Consider the following 22,315-nt stretch of genomic DNA (forward strand, 5'->3'; position numbering starts at 1 on the left):
TGGAATGTAGCAAAGTTCTAGTTGATAGATTTCAGTAGAATGTAGTAGTTCTTGGTGACAGATTTCAGTAATGTGAAGTAAAGTTCTAGTTGATACATTTCAGTAGAATCTAGTAAAGTTCTAGTTGATACATTTCAGTAGAATGTTTTAAAGTTCTAGCTGACAGATTTCACTAGAATATAGTAAAGTCCTTGTTGACAGATTCCAATGTAATTTAGTAAAGTTCTAGTTGACAGATTTCAGTAGAATGTAGGAAAGTTATAGGTGACAGATTTCAGTAAAATATAGTAAAGCTCTAGGTCACACATTCAGTAGAATGTAGTAAAGTTCTACTTGACACATTTCAGTGTGATATAGTAAAATTCTAGTTGATAGATTTCAGTAGAATGTAGTAAAGTTCTATTGACAGATTTCACTAGAATATAGTAAAGTCCTTGTTGACAGATTCCAATGTAATTTAGTAAAGTTCTAGTTGACAGATTTCAGTAGAATGTAGTAATGTTATAGGTGACAGATTTCAGTAAAATATAGTAAAACTCTAGGTGACAGATTTCAGTAGAATGTAGTAAAGTTCTACTTGACACGTTTCAGTGTGATATAGTAAAATTCTAGTTGACAGATTCCAGCAGAATGTAGTAAAGTTCTAGTTCACAGATTTCAGTCGAATTTAGTAAAATTCAAGTTGAAAGAAATCATTAGAATGCAGTAAATTTCTACTTGACAGATTTCAGTGGAACATAGTATGTGTGTTCCCCTTAGCACAGAACAATCCTTGAATGCTTGTAAATTAGACAGTAATTATGGTTACCTATTAGACAATAATTATGGTTACCTATTAGACAGTAACTATGGTTACCAATTAGACAGTAGTTATGGTTTCCTATTTGACAGTAAGTATGGTTACCTATTAGACAGTAATTATAGTTACCTATTAGACAGTAACTATGGTTACCAATTAGACAGTAACTATGGTTACCAATTAGACAGTAATTATGGTTACCTATTAGACAGTAATTATGGTTTCCTATTAGACAGTAATTATGGTTACCTATTAGACAGTAATTATGGTTTCCTATTAGACACTAATTATGGTTACCTATTAGACAGTAATTATGGTTTCCTTTTTGACAGTAAGTATGGTTACCTATTAGACAGTAATTATGGTTACCTATTAGATAGTAATTATGGTTTCCTATTAGACACTAATTATGGTTACCTATTAGACAGTAATTATGGTTTCCTTTTAGACAGTAATTATGGTTTCCTATTAGACAGTAACTATGGTTACCAATTAGACAGTAATTATGGTTACCTATTAGACAGTAATTATGGTTTCCTATTAGACAGTAATTATGGTTACCTATTAGACAGTAAGTATGGTTTCCTATTTGACAGTAAGTATGGTTATCTATTAGTAATTATGGTTACCTATTAGACAGTAATTATGGTTTCCTATTTGACAGTAAGTATGGTTATCTATTAGTAATCATGGTTACCTATTAGACAGTAATTATGGTTACCTATTAGACACTAATTATGGTTACCTATTAGACAGTAATTATGGTTACCTATTAGAGAGTAATTATGGTTACCTATTAGACAGTAATTATGGTTACCTATTTGACAATTAATCTTGAAATAATATTTTAATTTTCGCTAATAAACAACACATCTTTTGCAGCCATTGTTGGGAACACGTGTACTTTGAACATAGAAACACTTCAGACTGTAGCATTGAAGACTTGTTTGCTGTCTTTGGGCGGCATGGTATCAGCTACGTCAAAAGAGGATATCTGCAGGTATTGTACTCATCCTGTCCAATTTAACACTTTTAATTAGATTTTGTAACAAAGTACAATGACCACTCATAATACAACCCTTAGCGTACCACAGCCCTTGCAGTGTCCATTCCAGGTGAGAAAAAAGTGGGGCCCAAGGGCCCAGACCAGGTCAAAAAGTGGTGTCATTTAGAAACTGGGTTAATAAATATCCTTCATATCATTATAAGCCTTCCCAATCCTGCTTTGAAGCCACTTAGATTTGAATTCTGCATGCTTCAGCAGTGATTCCCTAAGGAATTTATTTTGGACATTTCAGTCTGAATTTTTTCTTACCAGCACACACTTCTTTGAAAATAAATGCTTGAATATTATGAGGATTTTCTTTGCTTTTTCTGCCAGTGATTACCAGCCATGTGTTTTGATTGGTGCCCCAGCAAATCAAACTGCAAAGTTTCTGTCAGCCAATACATTTGATAATTGTCCACTTCTTTGGCACTGCGCATGGTCAGTTGAGCGAACCAGCTTGAGGTGAACTTGATGTAGTCAGTCTGAAATCAACTGTAGTTGTTGTTGTTGTTCTTGTTGTTGGGTTTAACGCAATTTTTCAGTACATGATAGGCTATGCATGGCGGCCAGAATTAATGGTGGAGGAAGAACCCGGGAAAACCCCGGGAAGAACCACCAACCCATGAGAAGCTACTGGTAAGCTTTCTCACATACCCGCATTGGCTGAATCCTAGACTCGAACCCACGCAGACAGAGGTGAGATGACAGTGATCCATAACAGAGAGCACTTTAGACAAAATCAACTGTAATGATCTTTTATATTTTTATGTAGTCAGTCTGAAATCAACTGTAATTATCTTTTATATTTTTGTGTGGTCTTTTTTATGCATGCTATGGGCACTAGAGAAGCAACATTCTGCCATAAATGAGAAAAAGGAGTAAATAGCACCATGGATCAGGCTGAAATGTACACTGCCTTTGTTATATGTGTGGTTCTATTCAATTGCTATATTTTTGGTCATTATATCCATTAAATTGATACATGTGTGGTCATTGGGGCCATTAAATTGCTATATGAATGGTAATTGGGGCCATTAAATTTGCCATATGCATGGCAAAAGGGTCCATTCAATTGCTATATATATGGTCATTGGGTCGATTGAATTGCTATATGAATGGTCATTGGGGCATCAAATTGCTATATGTATGATCTTGCGACCATCAAATTGCTATATGTATGATCTTGTGACCATTACATTGCTATATGTATGATCTTGGGACCATTACATTGCTATATGTATGATTTTGGGACCATTAAGTTGCTATATGAATGGTCATTAGTGCCATTGGATTCATATGTGCATGGTAATTGGGCCCATTAAATTGCTATGTGCATGGTGATTGGGGCCATTTATTTGCTGTATGCATGATGGTGTTTGGGCCCATTAAATTGCTATATGTATGTTTTTTTGCCCATCAAATTGCTATATGTATGGTCTTTTTGCCCATCAAATTGCTATATGCATGGTCATTGGGGCCATTAAATTGCTAAAAGTAGGGTGATTGGGCCCATTAAATTGCTATATGCATGGTCATTGGGGCCATTACATTGCTATATGTATGGTCATTGGTGCCATTAAATCGCTATATGTATGGTCTTTTTGCCCATCAAACTGCTATATGCATCGTCATTGGGGCCATTAAATTGCTATATGTATGGTGATTGGGGCCATTCAATTGTAGTGTCCAAGACTACAATGAATATACTATCCTATGTCTGTTCATCCCATCCCATTCACTCTCATCCCATCCTGTCTCATCCTATGTCTGTCTGTCTGTCTGTTTGTCCCCATTGTACCATTCCATATCTGTCCATCTTATGCAGTACCTTTCCAACTGTTTCAATATCTACCATCCTCCATATTCCTGTCCCATTATGTACCATTCCCCGTATGCCCATCCCATCAATGTACTGTTCCACATATGTCCATCCCATTAATGTATCGTAACCCATATGCCCACACCATCAGTGTACCATGCCCCCATGCCCATCCCATCAATGCACCATCCCCCATTTGCCCATCCCATCATGCACCCTCCACAATATGCCCATCCAACATGTATCGTACTCCATATGCCCATCCCATCAATGTACCATCCTTCATATGCCCATTCTATCAATGTACCATCCCCCTTAAGCCCATCTCATCAATGTACTATCCCCTATATGTCCATCCCATCATGCAACATCCATCTATATACCCTTCCCATCAATGTACCATCCACCTATCCCCATCCCATGATGTACCATCTCCCTATGCCCATCCCTTCATGTACCATCTGTATATGCCCATCCCATCAATGTACCATCCCCCATATGCCCATCCCATCATGTACCATCCCTCTATGCCCATCCCATCAATGTACCATCATCCATATGCCCATCCCATCAATATACCATCCAAATATACTCTTCCCGTCAATGCACCATCCCCCTATGCCCCTCCCATCAATTTACCATCCCCCATATGCCCATTCCATCAATGTACCATCCACCTATATCCTTCCCATCAATGTACCATCTCCCTATACCCTTCCCATCAATGTATCATCCCACATCTGCCCGTCCCATCATTCACAAATTTGGTTTCAACATAGTAATTTAGTGACTACAAGTTTAAGTTCCTAATTAAGACCTATATTTCAAGTTTTGCTTAAACTGTTTTGAGACAAAATTTTGGTTGTGGCCCCAATAATTGGCTTAAAACATTTTTGCTTCCATTGCATCCTATTTATGGTCACATCCATCCATGTTGTTTTATGGACGTATTTCTGATTATCACATCTGTAATTGAAAGGAACTTGTTCTCAAAATTGTTTGCATTCTGCTCTTTTTACTTCCATTTACCTATTACTTGATGTTATATCATCTTTTTTGTTAAAGAAGGAGATTCTTGTGTGAATTTCTATTCCTCATTGTATGCATTGTTTTACATTACAACAATGATATATATATATATATATATATATATATATATATATATATATATATATATATATATATATATAATATACATAAGGCTTAATGACCCTGTCATATTCTGTGGAGTGGGAACAAACACCTCATCGTTGATAACTTATATGCAGTCAGGACCAAAATCACAGATCACATTTACTTATCTAGGTACCTCTGAAAAATTGAGAAAGGTAATATATATCTATACATGATACATATTGTATAACTATATGAGTGCAATACACAGTTCTCTCTTCAGTATTGAATTTTAATATACCTCTTTTTGCCTTATTTCAGAGAAACAACACTAAATTCAACAGCAATCACCTGCTTTGCTCGTGAGATGAAATGTAATGCTGCAGAGGTTTTGAGATTTTTATACGTGAATATTGGCAAAATATTTGAGGCCTTTAAAGCACTCCTTCCTGTCAAACTGCAGATCATTTTGAGAGATTTTAATCCCAATGACTGCATGGCTTCTATAGGTATGATCATATGCTTACACATAACTGTTATTTTTTTTACCAGAGTACCTTGTACAGTAGCCCCACACTACAACCAGAGTACCTTGTACAGTAGCCCCTCACTGTAACACATCACTGTTTTTTAAACCAGAATACCTTGTACAGTAGCCCCACACTACAACCAGAGTACCTTGTACAGTAGCCCCTTACTGTAACACATCACTGTGTTTTTTAAACTAGAATACCTTGTACAGTAGCCCCATACTACAACCAGAGTACCTTGTACACTAGCCCCTCACTGTAACACATCACTGTTTTTTAAACCAGAATACCTTATACAGTAGCCACTCACTGTAACACATCACTGTGTTTTTTTTACCAGAATACCTTGTACAGTAGCCCCTCACTGTAACATATCACTGTGTTTTTAAAACCATAAACCTTGTACAGTAGCCCCTCACTGTAACACATCACTGTGTTTTTAAAACCATAAACCTTGTACAGTAGCCCCTCACTGTAACACATCACTGTGTTTTTAAAACCAGAAACCTTGTACAGTAGCCCCTCATTGTAACACATCACATGTTTTTTAAATCAGAAACCTTGTACAATTTCCCCACACTACAACCAGAGTACCTTGTAACTTTCACAAATTTAACATCTCTTCTACCAACTCACACACACACATGAACACACACAGATCTATCTATCTATCTATATATATATATATATATATATATATATATATATATGCAAAATAAAGGTTATGCATTGCTTTTTGAAACTTTAGAAAAATATAAATGTATTCATTTCAAGTTTTTGTCCAGATAGGCCCATATCTTGTGCATATTGTTATGTACAGTAATAGGGAAATCCCATCTGAGGCCTTGACAAGTTCCTGCCCCAGATCTTATGCATATTGGTATGTAATAGGGAAATCCCATCTGAGGCCTTGCCAAGTTCCTGCCCCAGATCTTATGCATATTGGTATGTAATAGGGAAATCCCAAATGAGGCCTTGCCAAGTTCCTGCCCCAGATCTTATGCATATTGGTATGTAATAGGGAAATCCCATCTGAGGCCTTGCCAAGTTCCTGCCCCAGATCTTATGCATATTGGTATGTAATAGGGAAATCCCAAATGAGGCTTTGCCAAGTTCCTGCCCCAAATCTTATGCATATTGGTATGTAATAGGGAAATCTCAACTGAGGCTTTGCCAAATTCCTGCCCCAGATCTTATACATATTGGTATGTGTAATAGGGAAATCTCAACTGAGGCTTTGCCAAGTTCCTGGCTGTGAAATATAATCCAATTATGGTATTTTCAATCAAACATATGTTTTAATACTTGATTATTTTTCTCATATTCTCATGTCCAAACCCATTGGTTTGATATAAAATAGCACCCTAGTGGCATAATTTATAACCCTATTGGCATAATTTATAACCCTAGTGGCATAATTTAAACCGTATTGGCATAATTTATAACCCTATTGGCATAATTTTAAATCCTGATGGCATTGTTTAAACCCTATTGGCATAGCTTAGACACTATTAACACAGTTTGTTTTAAAACCAATTTGCATAGTTTAAAACCATTTAATACCCTATTGGCATAGGTTAAAACCCTTATGGCATAGTTTAATACCCTCTTTGCATCATTTAAAACCCTACTGGCATCCTACTGGCATATTTAAAACCCTGCATAGTTTAATACCCTATCATCAAAGTTTAATACCCTATCTGCATAGTTTAATACCCTAATGGCATATTTTAATACCCTATTGGCATAGTTTTATACCCTCTTGGCATAGTTTAAAACCCTATTGCCATAGTTTAATATCCTACTGGCATAGTTTTATACCCTATTGGCATAGTTTAAAACCATATTGGCTTTGTTTTATTGACATAGTTTTATATTCTATTGGCATAGTTTAATACCATATTGTCATAATTTTGTACCTTATTGGCATAGTGTAATACCCTATTGGCATAGTGTAATACCCTATTGGCATAGTGTAATACCCTATTTGCATAGTTTAAGTATCAAAAGGACAAAGTTTCAATATAAAAAAGTTTGATCTTTAGAGAGAATATACATAATTCAGTTGACACTGAAAAATTTAAACTCAAAAATGGAGATCAAACTCGGGTAATTTCATTTCTGAAAGTAAACGAAATAATGAAAAATATTAGATGACATAATATTGTATATATGATGACATGTTATCTATGTGATGACATTTTATGACATGTCTTTGTGATGGTATGTGGTGATATGTCTTTGTGATGACATGTTATGACATGATGCATATGTGATGACATGTTATGACATGATGTATATATGATGGTATGTGTTGACATGTCTAGGTGATGACATGTTATAACATGTTTTTGTGACTGTATGTGTTGACATGTCTTTTGTGATGACATGTTATGACATGATGTATATATGATGGTATGTGTTGACATGTCTATGTGATGACATGCTATAACATGTCTATGTGGTGACATGTTAGTGACATGTCAGGACATGATATCTATATGATGGTATGTGGTGACATGTATATGAAGATATCGTACAAAACAAGTCAGAATAGTGATGCTTCAATCAAAATTTTATTATGATGCCATATTAGACAGGATAAGGATTATCTGCATGGGAATTTGACCTTGAAAATCTCTGTCCATACTGAAAGAGGATGTGTGAAATCGGAAACAAAATGCAAGAAATAAGACTCAACAGAAAATCTTGTTTTTAGAAATTATTTAAGACTTGTTTTTGGAGTATCTTGATTTGATCACGTTTAGCCATTCTTCCCTTAGTCCATCCCATGATACTACCTGGCAAGACTGAACAAGGTCTACTAAACACAAGCAAATGAATTTTTATGTTGATGATCTATTTACATTTATTAGGTCAGCAACTTTGAAATTTATTTACACATTTATTAACTTTATTGTATTAAAACATTGATTGCATTATTTGGCATAAAACCATTTGAGGCTGAGAAATGAAATTTTATGGACATATCATTATTATATAAGGATGATCACTTAAAATGTTTCTGACAAGCCTGGTTAGGATAAAAAAGCAAGAAGCACTTGATGTAGACAATGTTTTTGCGTGAATCTATAATGCTTGTATGCCTATGCAGATAACTTGATTAGATTTTAATGTGATGATAGAACTATTTATTAACTTTAAATTTGTGCTTGTTATCTGTGGTGAGGGTATGTGCTTTACAAAGATAAATCTAGTTTCTTTCGTAACATGTGTACATTTCACATCGCAAAGATAAATCTAGTTTCTGTCATAACATATGTACATTTCACATTACAAAGATAAATCTAGTTTCCGTGAGTAACTTATGTACATTTCACATTCCAAAGATTTTGTCAGTAACTTATGTACATTTCACATTCCAAAAATTCTGTCAGTAACATGTGTACATTTTACATTACAAAGATAAATCTAGTTTCTGTCAGTAACATGTGTACATTTTACATTACAAAGATAAATCTAGTTTCTGTCAGTAACATGTGTACATTTTACATTACAAAGACAAATCTAGTTTCTGTCAGTAACATGTGCACATTTTACATTACAAAGATAAATCTAGTTTCTGTCAGTAACATGTACATTTTACATTACAAAAATAAATCTAGTTTCTGTCAGTAACATGTGTACATTTTACATTACAAAAATAAATCTAGTTTCTGTCAGTAACATGTGTACATTTTACATTACAAAAATAAATCTAGTTTCTGTCAGTAACATGTGTACATTTTACATTACAAAAATAAATTTAGTTTCTGTCAGTAACATGTGTACATTTCGCATTACAAAGATAAATCTAGTTTCTGTCAGTAACATGTGTACATTTTACATTGCAAAAATAAATTTAGTTTCTGTCAGTAACATGTACATTTTACATTACAAAAATAAATTTAGTTTCTGTCAGTAACATGTACATTTTACATTACAAAAATAAATCTAGTTTCTGTCAGTAACATGTGTACATTTTACATTACAAAAATAAATCTAGTTTCTATCAGTAACATGTGTACATTTTACATTACAAAAATAAATTTAGTTTCTGTCAGTAACATGTACATTTCACATTACAAAAATAAATCTAGTTTCTGTCAGTAACATGTGTACATTTTACATTACAAAAATAAATTTAGTTTCTGTCAGTAACATGTACATTTCACATTACAAAAATAAATCTAGTTTCTGTCAGTAACATGTGTACATTTTACATTACAAAAATAAATCTAGTTTCTGTCAGTAACATGTGTACATTTCACATTACAAAAATAAATCTAGTTTCTGTCAGTAACATGTACATTTTACATTACAAAAATAAATCTAGTTTCTGTCAGTAACATGTGTACATTTTACATTACAAAAATAAATCTAGTTTCTGTCAGTAACATGTGTACATTTTACATTACAAAGATAAATCTAGTTTCTGTCAGTAACATGTGTACATTTTACATTACAATAATAAATCTAGTTTCTGTCAGTAACATGTGTACATTTTACATTACAAAAATAAATCTAGTTTCAGTCAGTAACATGTGTACATTTTACATTACAAAGATAAATCTAGTTTCTGTCAGTAACATGTGTACATTTTACATTACAAAAATAAATCTAGTTTCTGTCAGTAACATGTGTACATTTTACATTACAAAAATAAATTTAGTTTCTGTCAGTAACATGTGTACATTTTACATTACAAAGATAAATCTTGTTTATGTCAGTAATGTGTACATTTTACATTACAAAAATAAATCTAGTTTCTGTCAGTAACATGTGTACATTTTACATTACAAAAATAAATTTAGTTTCTGTCAGTAACATGTGTACATTTTACATTACAAAGATAAATCTTGTTTATGTCAGTAATGTGTTCATTTTACATTACAAAAATAAATCTAGTTTCTGTCAGTAACTTGTGTACATTTTACATTACAAAAATAAATCTAGTTTCTGTCAGTAACATGTGTACATTTTACATTACAAAGATAAATCTAGTTTCTGTCAGTAACATGTGTACATTTTACATTACAAAGATAAATCTAGTTTCTGTCAGTAACATGTGTACATTTTACATTACAAAAATAAATCTAGTTTCTGTCAGTAACATGTGCACATTTTACATTACAAAGATAAATCTAGTTTCTGTCAGTAACATGTGTACATTTTACATTACAAAAATAAATCTAGTTTCTGTCAGTAACATGTGTACATTTTACATTACAAAGATAAACCTAGTTTCTGTCAGTAACATGTGTACATTTTACATTACAAAAATAAATCTAGTTTCTGTCAGTAACATGTGTACATTTTACATTACAAAGATAAATCTAGTTTATGTCAGTAATGTGTACATTTTACATTACAAAGATAAATCTAGTTTCTGTCAGTAACATGTGTACATTTTACATTACAAAAATAAATCTAGTTTCTGTCAGTAACATGTGTACATTTTACATTACAAAGATAAATCTTGTTTATGTCAGTAACATATTGTGTACATTTCACGTTACAATAATAAATCTAGTTTCTGTCAGTAACTTATGTACATTTCACATTCCAAAGGTTCTGTCAGTAAATTATGTACATTTCACATTCCAAAGGTTCTGTGAGTAACTTATGTACATTTCACATTCCAAAGGTTCTGTCAGTAACTTATGTACATTTCACACTACAAAGATTCTGTCAGTAACTTATATACATTTCACATTACAAAGATAAATCTAGTTTCTGTCAGTAACTTAGGTATATTTCATATTATAATCTCTGTAATTTGATACTTCAGATAAGAGAACACCTTTAAAACAGTTTTCAACAATTTTTTGTCTGAATTTGTAATTGCATTTTAACTGTGATTGAAAGAAGAATTTGAATGACATTTTTTTCAGGATGTGTATTGGATAGTCTGTTTCTACAGCAGATGGGAGGACCCTGCTTGGCACAAATCCAGACTGTCAGCCAAGATACAAGCTTAACAGAAAAATGCAGGTATTTACTCAATACTCAGTACTTTTCTGTGTGTGTGTACACACTTGAAATGCTGCATATTGTATGTTGATGTTCTTGAAGATAATGAACAATTCTTTTGCTACACACCTGTCCAGAGTTTTACTTCTTGGTGACAATGAATCAGTTCTTTCAGGACACCTGTCCACACTTTGGCTCATTTTGTCCAAATGTATCTCCAACTTGAGATTTTGCATTATCTTACTTGGGGTATTAATGACAATTATCTTACTTGGGATACTAATGACAATTATCTTACTTGGGATATTAATGACACTTATCTTACTTGGGATATTAATGACAATTATCTTACTTGGGATATTAATGACACTTATCTTACTTGGGGCATTAATGACAATTATCTTACTTGGGATATTAATGACAATTATCTTACTTGGGATATTAATGACACTTATCTTACTTGGGGCATTAATGACAATTACCTTACTTGGGATATTAATGACACTTATCTTACTTGGGATATTAATGACAATTATCTTACTTGGGATATTAATGACACTTATCTTACTTGGGATATTAATGACACTTATCTTACTTGGGGCATTAATGACAATTACCTTACTTGGGATATTAATGACACTTATCTTACTTGGGATATTAAAGACAATTATCTTACTTGGGGCATTAATGACAATTATCTTACTTGGAATATTAATGACACTTATCTTACTTGGGATATTAATGACACTTATCTTACTTGGGATATTAATGACACTTACCTTACTTGGGATATTAATGACACTTATCTTACTTGTGTCATTAATGACAATTATCTTACTTGGGATATTAATGACAATGTGGATATTTTTGTGCTGTCTCAAGTTAGTGGAAATCCTCCAATTTTTCTCTGAAGGAAACTTTGAGAAGAATGGAGGCTATTATTCTTGCATTTTAATAATTGATTTTGCTATGAACAGATAACATAGAAAAATGGTATTTATGATCAATCTAAAAAAGGGATGAGATGGTCTTAATGGAAAAGAGAGTTATGATCAATCTAAAAAAGGGATGAGATAGTCTTAATGGAAAAGGGAGTTATGATCAATCTAAAAAAGGGATGAGATGGTCTTGATGGAAAAGGGAGTTATGATCAATCTAAAAAAGGGATGAGATAGTCTTAATGGATAAGGGAGTTATGATCAATCTAAAAAAGGGATGAGATGGTCTTAATGGAAAAGGGAGTTATGATCAATCTAAATAAGGGATGAGATGGTCTTAATGGAAAAGGGAGTTATGATCAATTTAAAAAAGGGATGAGATAGTCTTAATGGAAAAGGGAGTTATGATCAATCTAAATAAGGGATGAGATGGTCTTAATGGAAAAGGGAGTTATGATCAATCTAAATAAGGGATGAGATGGTCTCAATGGAAAAGGGAGTTATGATCAATTTTAATAAGGGATGAGATGGTCTTAATGGAAAAGGGAGTTATGATCAATCTAAAAAAGGGATGAGATGGTCTTAATGGAAAAGGGAGTTATGATCAATCTAAAAAAGGGATGAGATGGTCTTAATGGAAAAGGGAGTTATGATCAATCTAAAAAAGGGATGAGATAGTCTTAATGGAAAAGGGAGTTATAATCAATCTAAATAAGGGATGAGATGGTCTTAATGGAAAAGGGAGTTATGATCAATCTAAAAAAGGGATGAGATAGTCTTAATGGAAAAGGGAGTTATGATCAATTTAAAAAGAGATGAGATGGTCTTAATGGAAAAGGGAGTTATGATCAATCTAAAAAAGGGATGAGATAGTCTTAATGGAAAAGGGAGTTATGATCAATCTAAAAAAGGGATGAGATGGTCTTAATGGAAAAGGGAGTTATGATCAATCTAAATAAGGGATGAGATAGTCTTAATGGAAAAGGGAGTTATGATCAATCTAAAAAAGGGATGAGATGGTCTTAATGGAAAAGGGAGTTATGATCAATCTAAAAAAGGGATGAGATGGTCTTAATGGAAAAGGGAGTTATGATCAGTCTAAATAAGGGATGAGATGGTCTTAATTGAAAAGGGAGTTATGATTGATCTAAATAAGGGATGAGATGGTCTTAATGGAAAAGGGAGTTATGATCAATCTAAATATGGGATGAGATGGTCTTAATTGAAAAGGGAGTTATGATCAATATAAATAAGGGATGAGATGGTCTTAATGGAAAAGGGAGTTATTATCAATTTAAAAAAGGGATCAGATGGTCTTAATGGAAAAGAGAGTTATGATTGATCTAAATAAGGGATGAGATGGTCTTAATGGAAAAGGGAGTTATGATCAATCTAAATATGGGATGAGATGGTCTTAATTGAAAAGGGAGTTATGATCAATATAAATAAGGGATGAGATGGTCTTAATGGAAAAGGGAGTTATTATCAATCTAAATAACGGATGAGATGGTCTTAATGAAAAAGGGGGTTTCGATCAATCTAAATAAGGGATGAAATGGTCTTATGGAAAAGGGAGTTATGATCAATCAAAATAAGGGATGAGATGGTCTTAATGGAAAAGGGAGTCATGATCAATCTAAATAAGGGATGAGATGGTCTTAATGGAAAAGGGAGTTATGATCAATTTAAAAAAGGAATCAGATGGTCCTAATGGAAAAGGGAGTTATGATCAATCAAAATAAGGGATGAGATGGTCTTAATAGAAAAGGGAGTTATGATCAATCTAAATAAGGGATGAGATGGTCTTAATGGAAAAGGGAGTTATGATCAGTCTAAATAAGGGATGAGATGGTCTTAATGGAAGAGGGAGTTATGATCAATCTAAAAAAGGGATGAGATGGTCTTAATGGAAAAGGGAGTTATTATCAATCTGAAAAAGAGATGAGATGGTCTTAATGGAAAAGGGAGTTATGATCAATCAAAGTAAGGGATGAGATGGTCTTAATGGAAAAGGGAGTCATGATCAATCTAAATAAGGGATGAGATGGTCTTAATGGAAAAGGGAGTTATGATCAATCTAAATAAGGGATGAGATAGTCTTAATTGAAAAGGGAGTTATGATCAATTTTAATAAGGGATGAGATGGTCTTAATAGAAAAGGGAGTTATGATCAATCTAAAAAAGGGATGAGATGGTCTTAATGGAAAAGGGAGTTATGATCAATCTAAAAAAGGGAAGAAATGGTCTTAATGGAAAAGGGAGTTATTATCAATCTGAAAAAGGGATGAGATGGTCTTAATGGAAAAGGGAGTTATTATCAATCTAAATAAGGGATGAGATGGTCTTCATTGAAAAGGGAATTATGATCAATTTTAATAAGGGATGAGATGGTCTTAATGGAAAAGGGAGTTATGATCAATTTTAATAAGGGATGAGATGGTCTTAATGGAAAAGGGAGTTATGATCAATTTTAATAAGGGATGAGATGGTCTTAATTGAAAAGGGAATTATGATCAATTTTAATAAGGGATGAGATGGTCTTAATGGAAAAGGGAGTTATGATCAATCTAAATAAGGGATGAGATGGTCTTAATTGAAAAGAGAGTTATGATCAATTTTAATAAGGGATGAGATGGTCTTAATGGAAAAGGGAGTTATGATCAATCTAAATAAGGGATGAGATGGTCTTAATGGAAAAGGGAGTTATGATCAATCTAAATAAGGGATGAGATGATCCTAATGGAAAAGGGAGTTATGATCAATCTAAAAAAGGGAAGAAATGGTCTTAATGGAAAAGGGAGCTATTATCAATCTAAAAAAGGGATGAGATGGTCTTAATGGAAAAGGGAGTTATGATCAATCTAAATAAGGGATGAGATGGTCTTAATGGAAAAGGGAGTTATGATCAATCTAAAAAAGGGAAGAGATGGTCTTAAGGGAAGAGGGAGTTATTATCAATCTATAAAAGGGATGAGATGGTCTTAATGGAAAAGGGAGTTATTATCAATCTAAATAATGGAATGGAAAAGGGAGTTGTGATCAATCTAAATAAGGGATGAGATCAACTGTAATAGTCCATACTCAGAGCACAAATATCTTTAGAATTTTTAAAAAATTGCAATATCACACTGCCTTCATCGGCAACTAATCTTGATCACATGATTTATTAATTGTCACATGATATGAGGAGACTGGTGTAAATAGGTGGCAATTCAAGTCCTTCATCACAGTTTAGTGTTGGCCTCTGCTGCTGTATTTATTGTGTTTTGACTGTCTCCTTCACCTTCCTTTTCCATATGTTGTTCTCTGATGTGATTCTGAATTATCCATAGCAAGGGAGCAACCTTTTCAAGAGATGAGCCTCAGGTCCTATTGGAAATGGGATATATAATCAGTGTGAATAAGAGATAATGTCCTATTGGAAATGGATATATGATCAATCTGAATAAGAAATGAGGTTGCCCTATTAGAAATGGGATTATGGTCAGTCTGATGAAGAGATTATATGGTCTTAATAGAAATGTTATTTATCTGAAAAAGAAATGAGATGGTCTTAATGGAATGTCATTTATGATCAGTCTGAAAAGTAAATGAGATGGTCTTAATAGAAATGATATTTATGAACAATCTGAAAAAGAGATTAGATGGTCTTAATTGAAATGGTGTTTATGATCAACCTGAAAAAGAGATTAGATGATCTTAATTGAAATGGTGTTTATGATCAATCTGAAAATGAAATGAAATAGTCTTAATAGAAATGGTGTTTATGATCAACCTGAAAAAGAGATTAGATGATCTTAATAGAAATGGTATTTATGATCAATCTGAAAATGAAATGAAATAGTCTTAATAGAAATGGTGTTTATGAACAATCTGAAAAAGAGATTAGATGATCTTAATTGAAATGGTGTTTATGATCAACCTGAAAAAGAGATTAGATGATCTTAATAGAAATGGTATTTATGATCAACCTGAAAAAGAAATGAGATTGTCTTAATAGAAATGGTGTTTATGATCAACCTGAAAAAGAGATTAGATGATCTTAATAGAAATGGTATTTATGATCAATCTGAAAATGAAATGAAATAGTCTTAATAGAAATGGTGTTTATGAACAATCTGAAAAAGAGATTAGATGATCTTAATAGAAATGGTATTTATAATCAGTCTGAAAAAGGGATGAGATGGTCTTAATGAAAATTAAAGTACGAATAAAGAATTGTAATTTGACTTCACTATAAACTGTCACACTGCAGACATCTTAGTGATATGACCGAAAAATTGTTAAAGCTATGTTGCAAATCTAAATCACACGCACACACACACACATTTCTATTGGCTGATTCTATACAAAAGGATTATAGCTGTATTTCTATTTGTTGATTCCATACAAAAGGATTATAACTGTATTTATATTGGCTGATTCCATACAGAAGGATTATAACTGTATTTCTATTGGCTGATTCTATATAGAAGGTTTTAACTGTATTTCTATTGGTTGATTCCATACAGAAAAATTATAACTGCATATCTATTAGTTGATTCCATACATAAAAAACTATAACTGCATATCTATTGGTTGATTTCATACAGAAAAATTATAACTGCATATATATTGGTTGATTCCATACAGAAACATTATAACTGCACGTCTGTTGGTTGATTCTATACAGAAGGATTATGACTTTATTTCTATTGGTTGATTCTATACATAAAAATTATAACTGCATATCTATTAGTTGATTCTATACAGAAGGATTATGACTTTATTTCTAGTGGTTGATTCTATACAGAAAAATTATAACTGCATATCTATTGCTTGATTCCATACAGAAACATTATAACTGCACATCTGTTGGTTGATTCTATACAGAAGGATTATGACTTTATTTCTGTTGGTTGATTCTATACATAAAAATTATAACTGCATATCTATTAGTTGATTCTATACAGAAGGATTATGACTTTATTTCTAGTGGTTGATTCTATACAGAAAAATTATAACTGCATATCTATTGGTTGATTTTATAAAGAAGGATTATGACTTTATTTCTATTGGTTGATTATCACTGATTAAAGTCTTTGCTCTCTTTGACATTTTCAGGATGTTCAGCACTGTTGTAACATGTATCAACAGACTCTGTGGCATCTCCTTCCAGAAGGTTTGGAATTTCGTGTTAGATGAATCTGTTAAGAACAAGGCCCTGCTACCCTTTGATGTCCAGGATGTCAAGAAGTGCTCAGGTATCTGTACATTGACAATTCTGTAATATGCTTACATGCTCGTTTGATGTCAAGGATGTAAAGAAGTACTCAGATATCTGTACATTTAGACATAGACAATTCTGTAATATGCTTACATGCTTCTTTGATGTCCAGGATGTCAAGAAGTACTCAGGTATCTGAACGTTTAAACATTGACAATTCTGTAATATGCTTACATGTTCCTTTGACTAAAGGGTCAAAGTGACAGCCATAGAAAATTTACATGAAGGTTTTAGCTATACATGGGATGAATCATTTTCTTGTAACAGAATTGGACATACAATCTTCTTGTATTTTAATTGTAATAGAATTGGACACAACTATCTTCTTGTCTTTTAATTGTAACATAATTGAACATGCAATCTTCTTGTCTTTTAATTGTAATAGAATTGGACATACAATCTTCTTGTATTTTAATTGTAACATAATTGGACATACAATCCTCTTGTCTTTTAATTGTAATAGAATTGGACATACAATCTTCTTGTATTTTAATTGTAATAGAATTGGACACAACCATCTTCCTGTCTTTTAATTGTAACATAATTGGACATGCAATCTTCTTGTCTTTTAATTATAATAGAATTGGACACAACCATCTTCCTGTCTTTTAATTGTAACATAATTGGACATACCATCTTCTTGTCTTTTAATTGTAATAGAATTGGACACACAGTCTTCATGTCTTTTAATTGCAATAGAATTGGACATACCATCTTCCTGTCTTTTAATTGTAACATAATTGGACATGCAATCTTCATGTCTTTTAATTGTAACAGAATTGGACATACAATCTTCTTGTATTTTAATTGTAATAGAATTGGACACACAATCTTCATGTCTTTTAATTGTAATGGAATTGGACACAACCATCTTCCTGTCTTTTAATTGTAACATAATTGGACATGCAATCTTCATGTCTTTTAATTGTAACAGAATTGGACATGCAATCTTAGTGTCTTTTAATTGTAACAGAATTGGACATGCAATCTTCTTGTCTTTTAATTGTAATAGAATTGGACACAACCATCTTCCTGTCTTTCAATTGTAATATAATTGGACATATAATCTTCTTGTCTTTTAATTGTAATGGAATTGGACATACAATCTTCTTGTCTTTTAATTGTAACATAATTGGACATACCATCTTCTTGTCTTTTAATTGTAATGGAATTGGACACAACCATCTTCCTGTCTTTTAATTGTAACATAATTGGACATACAGTCTTCTTGTCTTTTAATTGTAATGGAATTGGACATGCAATCTTCTTGTCTTTTAATTGTAATAGAATTGGACATACAATCTTCTTGTCTTTTAATTGTAATATAATTGGACATACAATCTTCTTGTCTTTTAATTGTAACATAATTGGACGTACAATCTTCTTGTCTTTAAATTGTAATGGAATTGGACATGCAATCTTCTTGTCTTTTAATTGTAATAGAATTGGACACAACCATCTTCCTGTCTTTTAATAGTAACATAATTGGACATGTAATCTTCTTGTCTTTTAATTGTAATATAATTGGACATACCATCTTCTTGTCTTTTAATTGTAATATAATTGGACATACCATCTTCTTGCCTTTTAATTGTAATAGAATTGGACATAACCATCTTCTTGTCTTTTAATTGTGATAGAATTGGAAACACAGTCTTCTTGTATTTTAATTGTAATAGAATTGGACACAACCATCTTCCTGTCTTTTAATTGTAACATAATTGGACATGCAATCTTCATGTCTTTTAATTGTAATAGAATTGGACATGCAATCTTCATGTCTTTTAATTGTAACAGAATTGGACATACAATCTTCTTGTATTTTAATTGTAATAGAATTGGACACACAATCTTCATGTCTTTTAATTGTAATAGAATTGGACACAACCATCTTCTTGTCTTTCAATTGTAATGGAATTGGACACAACCATCTTCCTGTCTTTTAATTGTAACATAATTGGACATACAGTCTTCTTGTCTTTTAATTGTAATATAATTGGACATACAATCTTCTTGTCTTTTAATTGTAATGGAATTGGACATATAATCTTCTTGTCTTTTAATTGTAATGGAATTGGACATACCATCTTCTTGTATTTTAATTGTAATAGAATTGGACACACAATCTTCATGTCTTTTAATTGTAACAGAATTGGACATACAATCTTCATGTCTTTTAATTGTAACAGAATTGGACATACAATCTTCTTGTATTTTAATTGTAATAGAATTGGACACACAATCTTCATGTCTTTTAATTGTAACAGAATTGGACATGCAATCTTCATGTCTTTTAATTGTAACATAATTGGACATACAATCTTCTTGTCTTTTAATTGTAATAGAATTGGACATATAATCTTCTTGTCTTTTAATTGTAATGGAATTGGACATGCAATCTTCTTGTCTTTTAATTGTAATAGAATTGGACACAACCATCTTCCTGTCTTTCAATTGTAACATAATTGGACATACCATCTTCTTGTCTTTTAATTGTAATATAATTGGACATACCATCTTCTTGCCTTTTAATTGTAATAGAATTGGACATAACCATCTTCTTGTCTTTTAATTGCCATTTAATTGGATATGCAATCTTCTTGTCTTTTAATTGTAATGGAATTGGACATATAATCTTCTTGTCTTTTAATTGTAATATAATTGGACATACAATCTTCTTGTCTTTTAATTGTAATATAATTGGACATACCATCTTCTTGTCTTTTAATTGTAATATAATTGGACATACAATCTTCTTGTCTTTTAATTGTAATAGAATTGGACATACCATCTTCTTGTCTTTTAATTGTAATGGAATTGGGCATACCATCTTCTTGTCTTTTAATTGTAATATAATTGGACATACAATCTTCTTGTCTTTTAATTGTAATATAATTGGACATACCATCTTCTTGTCTTTTAATTGTAATGGAATTGAACATACCATCTTCTTGTCTTTTAATTGTAACAGAATTGGACATACCATCTTCTTGTCTTTTAATTGTAATGGAATTGAACACAACCATCTTCCTGTCTTTTAATTGTAACATAATTGGACATACAATCTTCTTGTCTTTTAATTGTAATATAATTGGACATACCATCTTCTTGTCTTTTAATTGTAATGGAATTGGGCATACCATCTTCTTGTCTTTTAATTGTAACAGAATTGGGCATACCATCTTCTTGTCTTTTAATTGTAATATAATTGGACATACAATCTTCTTGTCTTTTAATTGTAATATAATTGGACATACCATCTTCTTGTCTTTTAATTGTAATGGAATTGGACATACCATCTTCTTGTCTTTTAATTGTAATGGAATTGAACACAACCATCTTCCTGTCTTTTAATTGTAATATAATTGGACATACAATCTTCTTGTCTTTTAATTGTAATATAATTGGACATACCATCTTCTTGTCTTTTAATTGTAATGGAATTGGACATACCATCTTCTTGTCTTTTAATTGTAATAGAATTGAACACAACCATCTTCCTGTCTTTTAATTGTAACATAATTGGACATACAATCTTCTTGTCTTTTAATTGTAATATAATTGGACATACCATCTTCTTGTCTTTTAATTGTAATGGAATTGGGCATGCCATCTTCTTGTCTTTTAATTGTAACAGAATTGGGCATACCATCTTCTTGTCTTTTAATTGTAGTATAATTGGACATACAATCTTCTTGTCTTTTAATTGTAATATAATTGGACATACCATCTTCTTGTCTTTTAATTGTAATGGAATTGGACATACCATCTTCTTGTCTTTTAATTGTAATGGAATTGAACACAACCATCTTCCTGTCTTTTAATTGTAACATAATTGGACATACAATCTTCTTCTCTTTTAATTGTAATATAATTGGACATACCATCTTCTTGTCTTTTAATTGTGATATAATTGGACATACCATCTTCTTGTCTTTTAATTGTAATGGAATTGGGCATGCCATCTTCTTGTCTTTTAATTGTAACAGAATTGGGCATACCATCTTCTTGTCTTTTAATTGTAGTATAATTGGACATACAATCTTCTTGTCTTTTAATTGTAATATAATTGGACATGCCATCTTCTTGTCTTTTAATTGTAATGGAATTGGACATACCATCTTCTTGTCTTTTAATTGTAATGGAATTGAACACAACCATCTTCCTGTCTTTTAATTGTAACATAATTGGACATACAATCTTCTTCTCTTTTAATTGTAACAGAATTGGGCATACCATCTTCTTGTCTTTTAATTGTAATATAATTGGACATACAATCTTCTTGTCTTTTAATTGTAATATAATTGGACATACCATCTTCTTGTCTTTTAATTGTAACAGAATTCGGCATGCCATCTTCTTGTCTTTTAATTGTAATTGAATTGGACATAACCATCTTCTTGTCTTTTAATTGTAATATAGTTGGACATACCATCCTCTTGTCTTTTAATTGTAATGGAATTGGACACACCATCTTCTTGTCTTTTAATTGTAATATAATTGGACATACCATCTTCTTGTCTTTTAATTGTAACAGGATTGGGCATACCATCTTCTTGTCTTTTAATTGTAATATAATTGAACATACCATCTTCTTGTCTTTTAATTGTAACAGAATTGGGCATACCATCTTCTTGTCTTTTAATTGTAATATAATTGAACATACAATCTTCTTGTCTTTTAATTGTAATATAATTGGACATACCATCTTCTTGTCTTTTAATTGTAATAGAATTGGGCATACCATCTTCTTGTCTTGTAATTGTAATATAATTGAACGTACCATCTTCTTGTCTTTTAATTGTAACAGAATTGGGCATACCATCTTC

The 22,315-nt window shown here is 32.0% G+C and overlaps 1 protein-coding gene across 1 annotated transcript in view; it reads left to right on the top strand.

Annotated features, from left to right (window-relative positions):
- Positions 1-1,694: 1,694 nt before the first annotated feature.
- Positions 1,695-22,315, top strand: part of LOC149777677 (uncharacterized) — a 193,720-nt gene continuing 173,099 nt past the window's right edge. The window contains exons 1-4 of the mRNA XM_089940394.1: positions 1,695-1,799; positions 5,101-5,288; positions 11,204-11,303; positions 17,324-17,463. Coding sequence (XP_089796520.1) covers positions 1,765-1,799; positions 5,101-5,288; positions 11,204-11,303; positions 17,324-17,463 — 463 coding nt within the window. The 5' untranslated portion in view covers positions 1,695-1,764. The remainder of the gene's footprint in view (positions 1,800-5,100; positions 5,289-11,203; positions 11,304-17,323; positions 17,464-22,315) is intronic.

Source organism: Sinohyriopsis cumingii, chromosome 17 (genome assembly GCF_028554795.1).
Source record: "Sinohyriopsis cumingii isolate HCF-2022 chromosome 17, ASM2855479v2, whole genome shotgun sequence".
NCBI lineage: Eukaryota > Metazoa > Mollusca > Bivalvia > Unionida > Unionidae > Sinohyriopsis > Sinohyriopsis cumingii.